General features: G+C 35.4%; 1 protein-coding gene across 1 annotated transcript; it reads left to right on the top strand.

Annotated features, from left to right (window-relative positions):
- The first annotated feature begins 1461 nt into the window (after positions 1 to 1461).
- LOC131007104 (uncharacterized) lies at positions 1462 to 1968 on the top strand. The gene has a single exon (XM_057934261.1). The coding sequence runs from the start codon at positions 1462 to 1464 to the stop codon at positions 1966 to 1968; it is 507 nt and encodes a 168-aa protein (XP_057790244.1).
- The last annotated feature ends 18742 nt before the right edge of the window (positions 1969 to 20710 follow it).

Here is a 20710-nt window from a genome sequence, read left to right as displayed (position 1 = left end):
ATCGGGAGAGACCTCAAGTTGTTTAGTTGCAAACTTTCCACATTCACATGTTTTTACTTTATGGATATCTCAACTTGCTATTTATCATTCACTTACTCGACATTTATATCAACAATCTTTGCTTTCTCCAACTTCGTAATTTTAACATCTTGTTTTTGTATCTTTTTTGCTATTTCTTCAATAAATTTTGTGAAATTTGCAATTTGATCTTCTAGAGTTGTAGACATCTTGGAACTTGTTGGAATTGGTGAAGAGAAGATATGAGAAGTAGAGATTATCTCACTGAGCGTGCCAAAATTTGTAAACACAATTTTTTATTTAATAAGTACGAAATTGCGTACAATTTAAATATTTGTAGACCAAATGTATATTTATTGGTTGCTATCTCTATTTGATCCTCAGATTCTTTTTTTCAAGTTGATTTTGAAACAAACTTTGAGCAGTTCTTGAGATTTGTTGGAGAAGCATGCCTTCGATCTTCTTGGACTTAATCTTCCAGCTTTATGATGTTGATGGGACGACCTTCACCTTGTTTCCGAATCTAACGTTGGGATTAACTTAAGATTTGGGCTTTAATGTTGAGCTTGAGTTTTATGATGTTGACTTGGACTTGATCTTTGAGCTTTATGATGTTGATGCTGACGACATTCGCCTTGTTTTCAGATCTAACGTTGGGCTTGACTTAAGTTTTGAATTTTATATTGTTGAGCTTCAAATTTTTAACGTTGGGCTAACCTTAAACTTTGGAGTTTATTTGAGCTTTAAGCTTGCTTCCACAAACAACGCCTTGAATATTGGAGAGAGTTACGTTAGTAGAGCTTTGGGCCTAAACCCGCATGATTGTAAATCTAGGCTTTACATGACGCGATATTATTACTTTTAAAAATTGATGTATATCAATATCAAAATTTGACTTGTTGTCAAATAAATTGATCCACAGCTTTAAGATATGATAATATCTTTATGAGTAATATATCTTATTTAATCTTAAATTTTATAAAAGTTTAAAATAAATATAAATAAAAACTTAATAAAAATCTTTTTTTTTTTCCTTTTTATAAAATTCGTGTGTCTAGTTTCGTGTATCATCCCTTTTTTCACACAATATATGTAGATTTCATGTCGTATAATTGATAAGTTTAGCACGTTACCGTCTGAATTATAGCCACAAATATATACAATTAACCCGCAAAAATTAAATTACTTAAAAAAATAAAATTGTTCTGACCAAATTGAATCATAGCACGGCGTTAATATATCGTTTTCCTCCGTTTTCGGGTTCACATTCGTATTTATAATCTCTCTCTTCACTCTCTCTCTAAAATTCGGTTTCTCAGCAACACTCCAAGAAGTTTGATCAGTGGTTTGATTTGAGATTTCAATCTTGAACTGAAAAAGTCGCTATCTAATTATCTACCCATTAGATAATTCCTCCGCATGCACAGTGATCGGCTGCCGTCAATGTCGAGAGTCACGGCGCTGGAATCGGTGGCGGCGACCGCCGCCGCTCGGAGGCAGCCACTGCTGGCGAGGACCGCGACGTCATCGGCGACATCGAGCGACTGCGCCGACGCGAAGGACGGCGGCGGAGGGAGGAACAGGCGGGGGAGCAGGATAGGGGAGATGGCGGGGGAGTGCGCGGCGGTGTGCTGCTGCTGCCCGTGCACAATGGTGCACCTCCTGATCCTCGCCGTGTACCGCCTCCCGAGGGGCCTGTGGAAGAAGAAGAAGCGGAAGATGTTGCTGAGGAAGAAGAAGCGGAAGAATTTGTCGGAGGAGGCGGCGAATCGGCGGAGATCGAGCTCGCTCGTGTTCCACGGCGGCGACGCGGCGGCGGAGGAGGGGGAGTCGACGGAGGATGAGGATCGCGGGGTGGAAAACGACGTCGTTGACTGGGATAATGAGATGTGGGACCGGTTCTACGGCGCTGGGTTTTGGAGGAGCGCGTCGCAAAGAAGCGACGAATGAGTTAGTTTACTCATTTTCTCTTTTAACTTTCGGTACATAAATTTCTTTTTACCTTTTTTTTCTATTTTTTAATTGGCAGCGTGGATTTAGGGTTTTAGAATTGGAATTGTGAAATCTTCTTCAATCTCTCAATTTTTGGGACCTACAAGGCGAAGTTTGTGGGAAAATGTAGTAATTGTAAAGAAATGGCGTTGTGCGCTTTGATCGTCTTTGATTTGTTAAACAAAACCATCAATAAAGATTGCTGGCTTTCTAATTTCTATCTATCTCTTGAATTTGAATATTTGATTAAGATAAATTGGTTTGAATTTTCAATGCAATCAAGGATTGAAGATGATGTTTATGGCAATGGCCGCCTTTATGTTTGATGAGGGCAATAATAAAAGCAAATTCCAATCAGTATTGTCTTTCTCTTTCTAATTGAATTTGAATTCGAAGTCGGTCACATTCCAGTGAAACTCTGCATTTCATTTATGTTCCTTTCGTCTATCGTTTTTTAGATTGGTGAAATTCTTTTTCTATAGTAAATGTTCAAGATGGATTAACTGTTTATTCGGTTTAGTTTTAGGCATATTTTCTACTAAAACATTTCAATAATCATCACATTATTTTAACATGTAGCAAAATAGGTGTTTTCGTAGCTTGATGTTCTTCATTCTTCAAGATCAATAATTTGCTTCCGACATTTCCTTTGACATTGGAAAACACTATAAATCAGAATGTCAATTCATTTATTAAAAAAAATCAAAAATCAAAAATCAAATTCGGATAAAAGTTAGTGATTTTTTTTAATTAATCCTTTGGAGACCATTAGGCATTAGCTACAAAACTACGAAGACTTTCCGAGTTTGAGGACTGCATGCAGTGCGGACCCTGGAATTTACATTAGCGGGCTGAACTTGTAGGTCTCGATAAATTTTTTTTTGGGCATTTCATACATTTTAAATATTTTTCCTTAAAAAACAAGTAAAATAATAACAAATAATATTTTTATAGATTATATAATTTCAATACATTAAAAAGAATTTAAGAATAAATACATCGTAAGCTAATGAAAAAATAATGACAATTGATTTCGACGTGTATTCATCAATTAATGAAAAATATTGCAATATCTTCTCGTTAATGTTCTATTCTCTTTATTTATTTATTATATTTATGAATAATAAAAATAAAATAAATTATTTTGAAAAACAATTGGGAAAGTTAAGAATAAATACTTGGTAAGCTAGTTGTTTTTGTGTGAAAAAATAAAGACAATTGATTTAGACGTGTATTCATCAATTCAGTAATGAAAAATATTGCAATATCTTCTTGTTAATGTTCTATTCTCTTTATTTATTTATTACTACTTATGTCCCTGAAAATTGGGACATTATTACTATATTGGTACGTCTCTGAAAATTGTGACATTTCCTTATTTAAAAATGACTCCACAAATTTTCCCTCTCATTATTTATAAAAAATGTGCGGAATCTAATCTTCATTCAAACATAATTACTACACTTTTTTTTAAAGCTCATGTCATCTCTCTTGAGTTACAATTTTTAGGGACGGAAGGAGCATTATTTTTGAATAATAAAAATAAAACAAATTCTTTTTTCAAAAAATTGGGAGTAGGCTTCAGCCCTCCCTAGCATGTACATAGCTTCGCCACTGATTGCATATATATTTTTCATTTTAGACTCTGTATTTAAAGCCCAAAAAATAACAAAAGATTGCGTTTCGATACAATATTTCATCCTCTTTATTTTATAAAGGGGTTATTGCCAAAAAAAAATGTAATTTGTCAATTTTCTGGTTTATAACATGACTTTATAATTTGACCAGAAAATACATCAATTTTCAATTTAATCGCAATTATAACATGACTTTATAGTCTGACAAGAAAATACACCAAGTTTCAATTTATTCTCAATTATAACATGACCTTATTTAGATTATTTTTCATCATAGATGTATTAATACTTATTGTATTTATATTAAATTGTTATGTATAAAATATTGTTAATTGATTGATTAATTTTTAAAACAATTAAGTTAGATGATTAATTATTTCATAATATATATATATATATATGTGTGTGTGTGTGTGTGTGTGTGTGTATTTTTAAGCCATCAATATAATATCTTGTTATATATATATATATATATATATATATATATATATATGGTTCTAGAGAGAACTACATTATTTGTGAGAATGTGAGAATAATCAAATCTAATGCATTCACTGTAAAAATTAATGCATTCGCTGTTAAAATTAATGCACTAAAAAAAATAAAAAAAAATTGCTCCCTTCAGGATTCGAACTCAGGATCTGCATTCATCCAACAAGATGATACATACACCGTAGATCTTGATAATCGAATGGCTGAAAATGGTTCTCCGTTCTTTTTTTATTTATGGTTCTTTCTTGAACCTCTCCATATATATATATATATATATATATATATATATATATATATATATATATATATATATATGTGGGTGGGCTACCGTGAGAGCACATCTTAAAATAAGAAATAAGAGCAATTTTTAATGTATGAATTTTATGTAGAACACGTATGAATTCGCTGTATAAAAGTATGAATTGTGAAAAATAAACTTTTGTTACCTTTGGGATTCGAACTCAGGACTATAAATCCATCTAACAGGATTACGAATCAACCGTAGATCTTGATGATCTAACGGCTGAAAATGATTTTTATTTTATATATTAAGAAATGCTCTTATTTTAGCACTTCCCTATATATATATATTTAAACCATCAATATATATATATACATCTACATTGCATATATATATATATATATATATATATATTTGATTTTAATATTCTATTAATATATTATATATAATAAGTATTTATTTATTTAAATTATGAAATTATAAAATATTAGGACCAATAAAAAAATTAGGTACATATATAATAGAAACTATGTTAAAAAGTAAATATATATGTATTTATATATAGTATATTGTGAGATGAAAAGAAAATTAAAAATATTTAATGTATTAAACTTGATATTATTATACTAAAGTAATTACAAGGTCATGTTACAATTGAGAATAAATTAAAACTTGGTGTATTTTCTGGTCAGACTATAAAGTCATGTTATAATTGCAATTAAATTGAAAATTGATGTATTTTCTGGCCAAATTATAAGATCATGTTATAAACCAGAAAATTGACAAAGTATATTTATTTTCTGGCAATAACCCCTTTTATAAATGTCAAACTATATAATTTTGTGAGGTTTGGACGTTTGGTTCATTTTAGTATGAACTTTTTCTAATTTTAACCGTAAAACGTCATGTGGGTAAAATGTGAAAGTACTTCACATATGACAAAAAATTTATCCCTTTGTTATGTTGGAAATATGGTTTTGGAAATATGGTTTTAATGCCATATCTGGAAATTATTATTTAATTAAATATTTATTATTTAATTAAAATAATGATTGTATGTTAATCTACATCTCGAGTAGATCAACGTGATATACTTGAAGTCTCAAAACCGATTTCCGATGAGTGAGATATTGTATGTCAAAGTTTGGATGTTGAAGAGGGAAAATAACATTTGTTATGTTATCCCACATTGGAAAAACATAGAGATGTTTTTCATGTATAAGAATAGCAAAGCACATGGAGTTGATAAATTGACTTGTGGGCTTGCTAGTGGGCTTGATCTAAGTACTAGCCTCGCGCGCGCACACACACGCGCGCCGCCGCCGAAGATCGATCGATCGATCGATCGATCGGACGGACGACGACGTCGTCGCCGCCGCCGCCGCCGGACGGGCGGGTCGGGTACGGGCCGCGGCCAAGGACTTGGACTTGGACTTGGATCTTGGATCTTGGTGCTTTGGGGTGGTGTTTGGGGCCCAAACTATTTTTTGGACCAACTCCATTGGGCTTTTAATTTTTGGCCCAACAGAATTATTTTCTTGGCCCAACTGTTTGTTTTTCCTAAGCCCAGCCCATAACTGCAACAGTTGACAGCAGCAGCAAGCAGCAGAAGAAGCAGGACGCCAACTTCGACTTCTGCATGGCGTCTTCAATTTTGCAACTAAGTTTCTTCAATGACCGCGCCCACCGGCCAACTCTTCAACCTTTACGGCTTCCAGCCGTCGGAGTAGAATTCAAGGTATTGAATTCATACTTACCACATGTCTATAAATAGACTTGTGGAGAGCATGCAGCAAGTACGAACAACACCAACAAATACTGCATTCTGTCATTCCTACACACGCACTCTCTGCAAACACTTGTGCTCAGTTCTTGATCCTTTAAGTTCGCCGGAGCTCGCCGGATTGTGGTGCTACATCCGACGAGACGTAGTCGTTTTACCTTTGGGGAAGATACGCCAAACCGAAGAGCACTACCGGGGCGATAATCTTCTTGCGGGAAGAGATTCATCTCGACTCGACTTTGTTTATACGTATAATTTATTTATACAGTGTATTTCAGTTGTATCGAATTATTTGAGTTGTAATTTCTCAAATTATTTACTTTGTAATATTTTCAATTATTTTGAGTTGTAATTTCTCAAAATAAATATTTTGTAATATCTCGATCGTGTACCCGGTTCTAACAATCGCAAGAAGATTATTTCTCTGCCGTTGATACACGTTCGAGAAATGGCTCACACCGACGTCAATATGGACGGCTCCACCACCTCTGCAACCATCTGTTCAACCACGTCGTCAATATTTTCCTCGTTTGCATCAACGGGGGCTTCATCGTCAACATCTAGAACTATTGGTCTTGCCGAGAAACCATCAACGTTCTCAGGCAAGAACTTCAAATATTGGCAAGAGAAGATGCTATTCTACCTCACAACCGTGGGGTTTGCCGGATTCTTAATGGAGGATAAACCTCCAACCCCGAGTGAAGGGGAAGGGGAGACAAGCCAAGAAATTCGTGCCGGATATTTGAACTGGTGCCGCGGCGACTACTTGTGCCGTAACACCGTTCTCATGTCTCTGGACGAACGGCTCTACCGTGTTTTCAAGGTTCATGAAACCGCGAAACAATTGTGGGAGGCCCTTGATCTAAAGTATCAAGTGGACAAGGCGAATACTACCAAGTATGTCGTTGCCAAATGGTTGGAATATAAAATGGTTGACTCCCGACCATTGATGGACCAAGTGGAAGAGTTCCAAAATCTTTCACATGAGGTTCAAGCCGAAGGGATGCCCTTGGCGGATGCATTGCTCGTTGCAATCATCATAGAGAAATTACCTCCTAGTTGGAGGAAATTTCAAAACCTTTTGAAGCATGAGCGCTCGGAGATGTCCGTGCCGATATTGTTATCCAAGCTTCAAATGGAGGATCACGTGAGAAGTCGTGATCAAAAGGGAAAAGCTCCGATGGAGGCAAAGGCCAATCTCGCCGAGAAAGGCGGTCCCTACAACAAACGTGGTCGCCCTAACCCTAATAATAAGGGTAAAGGGAAGCAAAGCGGTAGTCAACCATCAAAGTTTGATGGTGTATGTTATAATTGTGACAAAAAAGGTCACATGGCTAAGGATTGCCGCAAGCCAAAGCGGAAGAAAGCAAATGGCAACGTGAACAACGTCGAGAAGGACTTCGACGATTGGAACCACGATGACTTTGCTGCCATGATCTCCGAGGTGAATCATGTGGACAACCCGAACGCTTGGTTCGTGGACACCGGCGCTACCGTCCATATATGCATAAATCGTGAGTTGTTCCACAACTACAAAGAAGTGGAAAACAAAACGATAATGGAGGCTAGCGAACGGACATCCCAAGTCCTTGGCATGGGAGATGTGATTCTTCAACTCACGTCGGGCGTGGAGATCACATTAAAAGACGTATTACACGTTCCAACTGTCCGAAAGAATTTAATTTCGGGCTTTAGGCTTACGAATAAGGATTTTGAATTGTTTTTCAAATCTGACTATGTTGTAATACGCAAGTGGGGAAAGTTCCTAGGGAAAGGCTATGCCTCCGAAGGACTTTTCAAACTTGGTGTAAGAGCTTGTAAGCCTGCCAAGGCTAAAATCAATAAAGATGCATCAACTTCTTCTGCTTACTTGATTGAGTGTTCTGATTTATGGCATTGTAGACTTGGACATGTTAATCTAAATGCTATAAAGAGATTAGTAAAAATGAATTTACTAAAAGTTGATGAATACAACTCACAAGTAAAATGTGAAGTTTGTGTTGAAGCCAAAATGGCTAAGTTACCGTTTAAATCGGTAGAAAGAAGCACTCAACCATTGGAACTTATTCACACCGATGTTTATGATTTAAAGTTCGTGCAAACTAGAGGTGGCAAGAAGTACTTTATCACCTTTATAGACGATTGCACAAAGTATTGTTACCTTTACTTATTGAAAAGTAAAGATGAGGCTATTGAAGCTTTTAGAAACTTCAAAAATGAAGCCGAGAATCAACTTGGATGTCGAATTAAGATGGTTCGAAGTGATAGAGGTGGAGAATATGTAGCTCCGTTTGCTGAATTATGCAACGAAAGTGGTATAATCCATCAAACGACGGCTCCTTATTCACCACAATCTAACGGCGTTGCTGAACGCAAGAATCGAACTCTTAAGGAGATGATGAATGCCTTGTTGATTAGTTCAGGATTACCCCAGAACATGTGGGGGGAAGCTGTCTTAACGGCCAACTATATCTTGAACAAGATTCCACTCAAAGGGAAAGATGTAACTCCCTATGAGCTATGGAAAGGAAGGAAACCTTCGTATAAATACCTCAAAGTGTGGGGGTGTTTAGCCAAGGTAGAAGTGTCTTTACCAAAGCAAGTTACAATAGGACCTAAAACAGTGGATTGTATCTTCATTGGTCATGCACTTAATAGCAGTGCCTATCGTTTTATAGTGCACAGATCGGAGATACCTGATATACATGTTGGGACAACGATAGAATCAAGGAATGCTATATTCTTTGAAAATATCTATCCTAACAAGGATAAAGGTACATCGAACTCTAATGATGGAGTTGATGGTGATGCTACAGGTTCTAAACCTATGGAAGTAGCTAGTAATTCTACTCAAGTAGATGATGCCACAGGTTCTAATCATGTACCACCTAATAGGAAAAGACCAAGGTCTAAACCTATGGATGTAGAACCGAGACGTGGGGAACGAGTTAGAAAAGTTAATGTCTATGGACCAGATTATGTTGTCTTGATGCTAGATGGCGAATCGGTGACGATTAAAGAAGCTATGTCTGGCTCAGATGCAGCTCTCTGGAAAGAAGCCATCGATATTGAGATTGATTCCATTATGCAGAATCATACTTGGGTGTTAGTGGATCTACCACCTGGAAGTAAAGCTTTAGGATGCAAATGGATCCTAAAGAAGAAGTACAAATCTGATGGTACTATAGATAAGTACAAAGCCCTACTTGTCGTTCAAGGTTTCAGGCAGAAAGAAGGGTACGATTTCTTCGATACCTATTCACCTGTGACCAGACTAACATCTATTCGGATGCTTCTCGCTATTGCTGCCTTGCACAATCTCGAGATTCACCAAATGGATGTGAAAACTGCGTTCTTGTATGGCGAGTTGGAAGATGAAATATATATGAAGCAACCTGAAGGGTTTGTAGTACCTGGGCAAGAGCACAAAGTATGCAAACTTCAAAGGTCTTTATATGGGTTGAAGCAAGCACCGCTTCAATGGCATTTAAAATTTGACAGTGTAATGTTGTCAAATGGATTCAGAATCAATGAGTGCGATAAATGTATCTACATTAAGAATTCTAATAACGGATATGTTATTGTTTGTCTTTATGTAGATGACATGCTCATCATGGGAAGTAATTCCCGAGTGATTCAAGAAACCAAAGGCATGCTAAGTAAAAATTTTAGCATGAAAGATATGGGCTTAGCTGATGTTATCCTTGGAATTAAAATTCTAAGAAGACCTGATGGTATTACTATAACACAATCTCACTACGTTGAGAAAGTGTTAAAGAAATTCAACGCTTTTGACAAGCCAATAGCTAAGACACCATGGGAACCTAGTGTGCATTTGAGTGTACACAAGGGAGAACCTGTTGACGCGATAGAATATGCGAAGATTATTGGGAGCTTGTTGTATCTAACAAATTGCACTCGTCCCGATATAGCATGCTCGGTCAACAAGTTGGGCAGCTTTACAGCTAACCCTAGTAATGAACATTGGAAAGCTCTTGAAAGGGTTTTGAGATATTTGAAATATACTCAAAACTATGCGATTCATTATACTAGGGAACCCTCTGTACTTGAAGGGTACTGTGATGCAAATTGGATATCTGATGCCAAAGACTCGTTTTCAACGAGCGGTTATGTATTCACTGTGGGGGGTGGTGCTGTGTCTTGGAAATCCAAGAAGCAAACATGTATTGCTAGATCGACCATGGAATCAGAATTCATAGCTTTGGATAAAGCTGGTGAAGAAGCCGAGTGGCTTAAAAATTTCCTCGAGGATATTCCATGTTGGTCGAAACCTGTGTCATCCATAATAATTCATTGTGATAGTCAAGCTGCTATCGGACGAGCACAAAACCATTTGTATAACGGTAAGTCGAGACATATTCGTCGACGTCATAATACCGTGAGACATTTGATCACTAGTGGAGTTATCTCAATTGATTATATAAGATCAATTGATAACATAGCGGATCCTTTGACAAAAAGTATCCATCGAGATCAGATGTATAAACTGTTAGGGGGAATGGGTTTGAAGTCCACAAATTAAGGATAATCATAGTGGCAACCCAACCATGATGACTGGAGGATCCCAAGAACTTGGTTCAATGGGACAACTAAGCTATGAAAATCCGTGTGTTGAACACTCGAATTGCCTATTCCTTGTAGAACAGTGAGTGTTCGGAAACCTGCACGTGGTGAGGTTAAGTCTTTGACTTTTAATGACTCTAGAACTCCTCGAAGAGGACAAGTATAGCAGGATACTTGAGTTAAGAGTCACCTATGTAAGTGTGAAGTGGGGCCGCTTCGATTGAAACACTTATGAATCCAAAGAGGTGTTCCAAGGCCAGTAATGGACACAAACGTGAGAACGAATAAGGATTGAAGCAATATTGTGTCAATATTGTTGACTAAGTATACACCGAGGAGGACTAGTTCAAGGAACACAATCCACTAGGCCGCCGGTATACTCGATAATATTGACTATGGCAGGTTCAAAGCCACAAGCTACCTTTCCAAATGCAATGTTGTCTCTTAAGAGGACTGAGCTAAGTGTTTGTATACTTTCGCATACTGATTTCTCACTCATGTGGGGGATTGTTGGAAATATGGTTTTGGAAATATGGTTTTAATGCCATATCTGGAAATTATTATTTAATTAAATATTTATTATTTAATTAAAATAATGATTGTATGTTAATCTACATCTCGAGTAGATCAACGTGATATACTTGAAGTCTCAAAACCGATTTCCGATGAGTGAGATATTGTATGTCAAAGTTTGGATGTTGAAGAGGGAAAATAACATTTGTTATGTTATCCCACATTGGAAAAACATAGAGATGTTTTTCATGTATAAGAATAGCAAAGCACATGGAGTTGATAAATTGACTTGTGGGCTTGCTAGTGGGCTTGATCTAAGTACTAGCCTCGCGCGCACACACACGCGCGCGCCGCCGCTGACGATCGATCGATCGATCGGACGGACGGACGGACGACGACGTCGTCGCCGCCGCCGCCGGACGGGCGGGTCGGGTACGGGCCGCGGCCAAGGACTTGGATCTTGGATCTTGGCAATTGGTGCTTTGGGGTGGTGTTTGGGGCCCAAACTATTTTTTGGACCAACTCCATTGGGCTTTTAATTTTTGGCCCAACAGAATTATTTTCTTGGCCCAACTGTTTGTTTTTCCTAAGCCCAGCCCATAACTGCAACAGTTGACAGCAGCAGCAAGCAGCAGAAGAAGCAGGACGCCAACTTCGACTTCTGCATGGCGTCTTCAATTTTGCAACTAAGTTTCTTCAATGACCGCGCCCACCGGCCAACTCTTCAACCTTTACGGCTTCCAGCCGTCGGAGTAGAATTCAAGGTATTGAATTCATACTTACCACATGTCTATAAATAGACTTGTGGAGAGCATGCAGCAAGTACGAACAACACCAACAAATACTGCATTCTGCCATTCCTACACACGCACTCTCTGCAAACACTTGTGCTCAGTTCTTGATCCTATTAAGTTCGCCGGAGCTCGCCGGATTGTGGTGCTACATCCGACGAGACGTAGTCGTTTTACCTTTGGGGAAGATACGCCAAACCGAAGAGCACTACCGGGGCGATAATCTTCTTGCGGGAAGAGATTCATCTCGACTCGACTTTGTTTATATGTATAATTTATTTATACAGTGTATTTCAGTTGTATCGAATTATTTGAGTTGTAATTTCTCAAATTATTTACTTTGTAATATTTTCAATTATTTTGAGTTGTAATTTCTCAAAATAAATATTTTGTAATATCTCGATCGTGTACCCGGTTCTAACATGTTATTTATTAAACATGACACTATAAAAAACCAAACACAATGGACCAAATATTTAAATGATGAGACCAAATCTCAGAGAATTAATACAAGTTAAATTCGTCGTGCAAACTCAGTCACGGTTTTAATATAGATCCTCTGGTTAAGTCCTCATTGGACATTGGATCAAGGTAAACTGTATCACGTGTTTTTCAAATATACCCTTTTTATTTTATTAAAATTTGAGAAAATGGTGTCATTTTTTATTTCAATGTCAAGTACAAACTTTGTATTACGAAATTCCTTGCTAATGACTCCGGCTAAGATGTAGTACTAATTAGTTAATTCGCGAGAAACGTTTATTTTATATAATTGAGTATTTTTATTTTTAAGAATAGGATTTTTTTTAATCTCATTAATTTTATGGGATATGAATCAAGTAAAATTAGTTTAATTAATAAAAATAATTAAGGACTTGAGATATATACAAATTTTAATCCATCTAATTAAGTAAGAGGTGGTCTTGGGTACACCCGGTGTACCGTACACTCGGATTGACCTATATTCACATCCTGACCCGTATCCTGATTCAAACTCGCATCCTGACTCAAATGGTGTAAATGACACTATTCGGTTATACAAATGACACTGCATATAATTGGCACTATTCTGTTATACAAATCACTGTATATAAATGACACTATAACATTGTAAATGACACTGTGTATAATTGACACTATTCAGAAATACAAATTACACTTCCTATAATTGACACCATAAGATTGTAAATGACACTATAATATTTTAAATAACACTATAAGATTGAAAATGACAGTATAACATTTTAAAATGTTACAATGTCATTTATATAATTGACTAGTGTCAATTATAAGCAGTGTCATTTGTATAACTGAATAGTGTCATTTAAACGATTTGAGTCAAGATGTGGGTTTGGATTAGCATGCGAGTCAGGATATGGGTACGGGTCAATCCGGGTGTATGGTATACCCGGGTGTACAAGAGATTTTGCTATTAAGTAAACAGAAAATTAGTCTTGTTATTTTAATCTATCAAGGCTAATCATTCAAAATAAACGTTTTCTAAAAGTATTGGTGGATTTAAGAGGAGCCAAGGGGCTTAAGCGCCCATCAAATAAAATAAAATTTTAATTTATTAAAATCATTAATGTATCGATATTTTATTATACAATAGCCTCTATTCACAAATTACAAATTAATTGTAAATTTTTAAAAATCATAAACTCAACACACACACACACACATATGATCAAGTTAAACAGAGAATTATTATATATTTCATTACAGATCATATAACTACCGAACAGACGTATTTGATAAAAAAAAAAAAACTCGCCACCAGCAAGATTCGAACCTGAAGCAAATTGCTATTCATGCGGTACGTTGATTTGTTCATCAAATTTATAAATTTGTTCGTTTTTGTTTCACGCATTCTCTATTTTCTAAATATTTAACATTATATGTTTAACATCTCTCTCTCTCTCTCTATATATATATATTAGAATTACAAGAGATATTCATTATCTGATCAAATAAGTCACCTCTACATGCAGACGGTACATCTACACCACACAAAGAATGAGAAATTAAATAATTGCACACAAACAGAACCTCTACGTCACAGAAAAATGAAAAAATAACCACATCTGAGAATTTTTCTGCATCCGCCCTAATTGGAATTAACAAACTACCAAAAGCGAATATTTTTATTAAATGAAACTTTAAAATATTCGATTGAATGAAACTTGAAGATATTCGGTTCGATTAAGCTTAATCGAGTTACACTAATTATATAAAAAAACTAGACATTGCATCAAGTTGCGGCCAATAAATTAGGTGGTAAGAGATTATACTGGAAAATTGTAGAAATTTATGGAAGTTAATAATTATATTATTTTTTGGGGGCTCTATTATTGCTTGATGTGCAATTTTTGATAGATGGAACCATTCCTAATTATATGTCTTGTTGTTTTTCGTTTGATGGGGCCAACATGTATTTTGTTTTATTTCCGTCGTAAACAAATATATATAGTGTGGTTCTAGTGAAAATTATAATTTTCATAAGAATGTGAGAATCATTAAAATTACTACATTTGTTGTACAAATTAATGCATCCGTTGTTAAATTTATTACGTTTGAAAAAAAAAATTCGCTCCCTTCAAGACCAAAGTACTGCATTCATTCACCAAGATGATGCATTTATCGTAGATTTTAATGATCGAATGGTTGAAAATGTTTCTTCGTTCTTCTTTTATTTAGTGATTCTTATTTGAACTTCCCCCTATACATATAGGAATGAGATTCTATAGATCTCACTTCTCTCATAGTATAAAGTTTCAAATCTGGACCACACATTTTGACTACGTGGCGCACTAAGACTATGATTATCAGCAACCACCCAATCATCCAACCATCTTTAATATTTAATTAATTTTTCTCTCTTCCACATCACTAATATTCATCCCAACCCAACCAGCTCTATTTTTGTTGATTTATCAATGACCACCACAACCATCCACCACCCAACCACAATATAACTTTATAATTATTTTATTATTATTTTTAATCGTAATAATTTTAGTCATATTAAATATAAATTAAAATATTGCAAAAAAATTAATATGAAAAAAATAACAAAATAATGAAAATTTAAATTACGACAAACTAATAGAGAAAGAAATACTAGATGTTATATGTAGAGAGGGGAAATGGAAGAATTTGAAGGTGTGTTGAAATATAGCAAGAGTGGTCTTTACTTATAGAGAACGAAAAAATATAAATTTTGATTTTTTTTAATATTTTATATAAAAGATATAATAGTTTTATCTATTTATCAAAATAAAATCTTTGAAACCAATACCATATAGACAAGTGTCACTAATCTATTGGTGCTAGAGTAAAGGAAAGAGAGAGACCAAGCTGGTCTCTTATTTTTGGTGGTCGAACGCCCCTTGTTCCAAACATTTCATTTTTTTTAATTTAATTATACACATGGCAGTCGACCAAGTCCTCACTTTTGAGACCGATAAACTTAGTCTAAGCATATGACACATGGCAGAAGTCTCCCAAAGTCTTTCAAGGAAAAATTCACGCATGGGTAAAATAATAATAATAATAATAATAATAATAATAATAATAATAATAATTTATTTATTTATTTTTTTGGTCAAAAATTTATTTTTTCGCACAACCGCCTTCATAATTATGCATATAACTGAACACATATATGTATAACATTACAGACAAATATGCATATCATTATGTAACCCCTCAAGTGCTTCTTGTTGTTGTTTGTTGTCGCCATAGTTATGCATATAGTTGAACACAAATATGTATATACATAAAGACATATATGCATAACGTTACACACAAATATGCATATCACTATGCGACCCGTCAGGTGACCAGCAGCGAGAGGCACGTGACGGGTCATAAATAAATAAATAAATAATTTTTGTCGCTGGTCACCTGACGGGTCGCATAGTGATATCTTTATCTTATATGTGTGTAAATAGAAAGTGAGTCATGTTTAGTGAGACAAGGTTAATATAATTTAAAAATATATAATTTTAAAATCATTAGAATTAAACAATCATGTAAACTTTTTTGAAAGGAAAAAATGATATCTATTTATTTTTTTCACCAACCAACAAAAACAAAATGAAGAAAAGTATGATATTCAACATTAAAGATAAATGAGGGCGAACAAAAAATGATTTTGACACTTTAAAGTTTAAACAATCATAACTTATTCATTTTAAATTTATTTTTTATAATATTTTCATAACTATGTTCGCTAATTTATTATATAAGCCGCAAGTGTACGGGTCCAAATATATATATATATATATATATATATATATATATATATATATATGAAGATGTTCTAATAAAAACCTCTGTTAAAATGAGAACTAAGAACCTAATCTTGACCTTTTAAATATTAGATCTAATGGTTAGGATTTAGTCAACAAAAGAAACTGTGCATTTATTATATTTTACTGTGCACTTAAAAAATATGCAATTTATGCAATTGAAACCAACAATGCAAAATACTCAAGCAAATCGAAATTGTGCATCTATGCAATTGAAACTGTGCATCTATGCAATCGAAATTGTGCATCTGTAGTTTAATCTCAGCCCTCTATTTTATTTAAATCAATGGCTTTAAATTGGTTCCTAGTTTTCATCTTAAAAGGGGTTTTTATATTAACCCTACCATATATATATATATATATATATATATATATATATATATATATATATATATATATATTAATAAGAAAGATCGTATTCCACAGAGATTGAAAACCAAGTGATTACTACTCTAAACTATATTTCTTTATCTGGATGAATGATGAATGTGGGTTGGTTTTAACAATTAAAATACATATTAAAATTTAAAAAAAATCATTAAATTTAAATTTGAGAATTATAATAATTAAAATAACAATTATATTAGAAATTGAAAATTAGGTAAAAAAAAATTAAAAGAATTGAAAATGTTTAGAATTTTAAAATCGAAAACTAAAATTAAAAAATATACATGTAATAAAAATTTATAAAATAAAATCAAATTAACACAGTCTCGTTCAAAATCCTCTTAGGTGGTGTTCGATTTGTTGGATAAAATAATAGCTTGATACAATAGGGGATAAGCCAAGATTGAATATTGGTTAAAGAAAAGTTGTTTGGTTGGATTCACAACTTTTACATAACTGAAAAATATATTTAATTTATAGAGTTAATAGCCGAAAAATACACGAACTTTCACCAGATTTGCATATTGCACATGACCTTCAAAAATAGCCCCATAATACATCACCTTTTAATTTAATCGCAAATTGCACCCGCGTTGACTAACACCTTGATCGGTGGTGACGTGGCTGTCGGATTTCGTTGACGTGAACGATTTTCCGATATGTCAAGCTCTTTTAAATTAAAAAAAAATGAAAAAATGGAAAAATCATTTTGTTCCAGTTTTTCCAAAGCGGCCTTAATCCGGCCGCGTCGTCTGCCTCAGCCAACCTCTGTTCTCCACCGTCTCCAGCCAGCGCCTGGTCCGTCGACCACCGCGCACCGCCTCTCCGCCCACCTCTCTCATCACTCCAGCGCCACCTTCTTCCCCAGCCAACCGCGAAAGGCGCGGCCTTGATTTCCGACACCGAGCAACTCCACCGCCACTACTATTCCACCACCATTCACCACCACCCTTCGCCTGCTGTACTACGACCACCGCGCTCCTCCATCGCCGCCGAGATTCACCACCCTCTCTTACTTCACAATTTTCAGTTTTTCAGGCTAGGGCACATCAGCCATTCTCGATCGCTCCCTTCAATCTGGGTCCTCAGATTTCAGAGGCATGACCATCGCCCAGAAAATCACACCCCAAAATAAAAAATCGACCAGAAGAAAATCCACCATCGTCTCTCTCTCTCTCATTGTTCCGAAGATATTAAGATTCCAAGTGGGAAGTTTTTCAGCGAGATTCCTCCAATTCTTCTTGGCAATTTTCCTTGATTTTCGTTCAGTTTTCCGCGAGATTCGAGGTGGGCTGGGGATAAGAAGGGAGGGCGGGGAGAGGATGATGGCTGCGAATCACGCCGGCTAGGGTTTCATTCAGGCTGCGAATCGCGCCGCCTAGGGGAGACGATGGAGCAATTGAGGGAAATGGCGGTTGGATTGGAAAATTCAGGCTACAGATTTCTTTAGGCTGTGCGGAATCCACCGGGGAAAGGTGCGGAGGAGCCGGATGAGGTGCTGCTGCTGGAGGGGCTATTGGAGAGGTGGCGCTGCCGGTAGAGATAGCGCTGCCTGGAGAGGTGGCGCTGCCATGATTACTTGGAGAAGATGAACCATATTACTTTGTTTAATTAATTAATCAAGCTTTGTTTAATTAAAATCACCTTTTAATTTAATTTCTGGGCAAAAGGATGTCGTTTTGCCCACGTGGCTTGCCAGCGTTTAAAAAAAGCCACGAGTAATGCCATGTCATCGCCGGTCAAACTTAAGAGCTGCCGGAATTTTCGCCGTGTGCAATTTACAACTAAATTAAAATGTGATGTATTCTGTAGCTAATTTTAAAGGTGATGCGCAATATGCAAATTCGGTGATAGTTCGTGTATTTTCCGGCTATTAACCCTAATTTATGAAACATAAGTTGATGCATTTACTAATATGCCCTAAAAACACCTCTTATGAAAAGGTCTCACACCCCTCCCGCAGAATCTCTGTCGCTCTAGCAATCTCAAAGAAAAAAAAAAACAAAGAATCCTAAAAAGTGAGGTTTGGAGAAAATCTCATTACAAGAACATGATGTGTAGAAATTAAAGTTAGTTGCGTTGGAGTTCAATAAATGTTTTCTTCTCATCTCTTCACAATGTCTGCACAGATACAAGATGAGAGAAGAGTAATTAATGTCTGCAATGCGTGATACCTCTTCTTCACGTCCTGCTTTTCGAATCCATTTCTCAAGAATAAATAAGGAATCCTTTTTCAGGAATGAATAAGGTTGGCTTAAGCCTTTTGGATGATATATAAGAAGCTTTTCTGAATCGTTCACATACAGAGATGAGAGAATAAATGAGGAAGATGATTCTGCAACACTAATTTATCAATTTTAACTGATGTGAGATGTAGAATTTACAGAAAAAGTTAAGAGTAGAAGGGTAACCAGCGCCTAAGATAATTTTTGTCGGAGGGAATGCTGTGAGGGTGTAATCGAACCGAGCTGAACCGAATAGTGGTGTGCTCAAGTTTGGTTTTGTTTAGTACCGAATCGAATCCCGAACTTTATTTACCGAATACTTTGAGGCTCACGAGCCTAATCGAGCCTATACGAACTTTCTAAATTTATATTTATATTCAAAATATTGATTATTTTATTTTAAAAATAAATTATTTTATTCAAAATAATAAATATATTAATTATTTTCGTATAACAAATAAAATTAATTAGAAATTTAATACAATTATTATTAATTTTAGTGGATAAATATAAGTTGTATCTATTGATAATTTATATTTTTCAAGCTGAATCACTTGACGAACATGTTCACGAGCTAACGAGCCGAATACTACTAAGCTCAAGTTTGGTTTGTTTATTTATCGAGCTTCTCTAAACGAATTTGAACGAGCTTTTTTTGAACCGAGCTCTGAATAGTTCGCGAGCGGCTTGATTTGTTTACGGCCCTAGTTGTGACTCAAAAACGTAAGATTAGGTATCTTGGATAATATGTTGAATTAAATTGTGATCCTAATCTTGAAAACCGAACATATGCTATCATGGGCTGTTATCTCTTTAATTGAACACGACTCTATGCTGTTATTTCTTTAACCGAACGCGCCACTAGAGTCGTGGTTTAAGCCAGACAAGGTAGGGAGGCGCCAAGGAGGCGGGCGTAAGTGCCCGCTGCATGTTAGAATCTCAATCCTAGCAGGTTAATATCAAAACTTTCTATATATTTTAATTCTTTTAAAACGAACAAAAAATTATACTTGAAAAAGCCTCCAAAAATTGAGGATACATATAAACTATTGTTGATGAGACCGACCACACAGAAATTTGTGCAGGTGAAACTTTATAGGAACTTGTGATATAGTATAATATACTATTTGATCAAGATTACACTTTATTCAGATCTTGGAGGAGCTACAATGGAGTACTAGTCCATTTTTTTAAAAATTGCTAGTTGAATGGTGCAGTCGTCACTTTTTATTATTATTATAAATTTCGTCTGCCACTTTACATAGTAGTATTAATTATATATTTTTTTTGAGAGAAAGTAGTATTAATTATAATTAATTGTAAGATAATAATAAAAACCCATTAACTTTTATCGAACTGAATTTATTAATCTATTTCATTTCCTAATTAATTTTCTCTAGCAAATGAGAGATGAACATAAGATAAAGATATTCTAATGCTTTGGTTTCAATAGATTTACGAAATCAAATAAATTCAGTTCGATTAATCATTCGATCACCTAATTCTTCCTAAGACAATCACGAATTAAGTCTATACTCACTCTCGTGACATACAATCCGTAAATTACATGCAAGATTATCGTCCCCAAACTGCTGACGATCGATGTATTGACGCGCGATCCAGGCAGCACGATCGCCTATCTTGGCCGTGCATCCTCCTTGAAGCGCCCCCTTAGCGGCCGCGTGTCGAGCAACACGCGAGCTTTTTTCCGACCATTTTTCTTGATTTTGGTGT

The sequence above is a fragment of the Salvia miltiorrhiza genome, chromosome 1 (genome assembly GCF_028751815.1).
Source record: "Salvia miltiorrhiza cultivar Shanhuang (shh) chromosome 1, IMPLAD_Smil_shh, whole genome shotgun sequence".
NCBI lineage: Eukaryota > Viridiplantae > Streptophyta > Magnoliopsida > Lamiales > Lamiaceae > Salvia > Salvia miltiorrhiza.
Note: the sequence above shows the minus strand (reverse complement) of the source record. Positions and strands in the feature narration are given on the sequence as shown.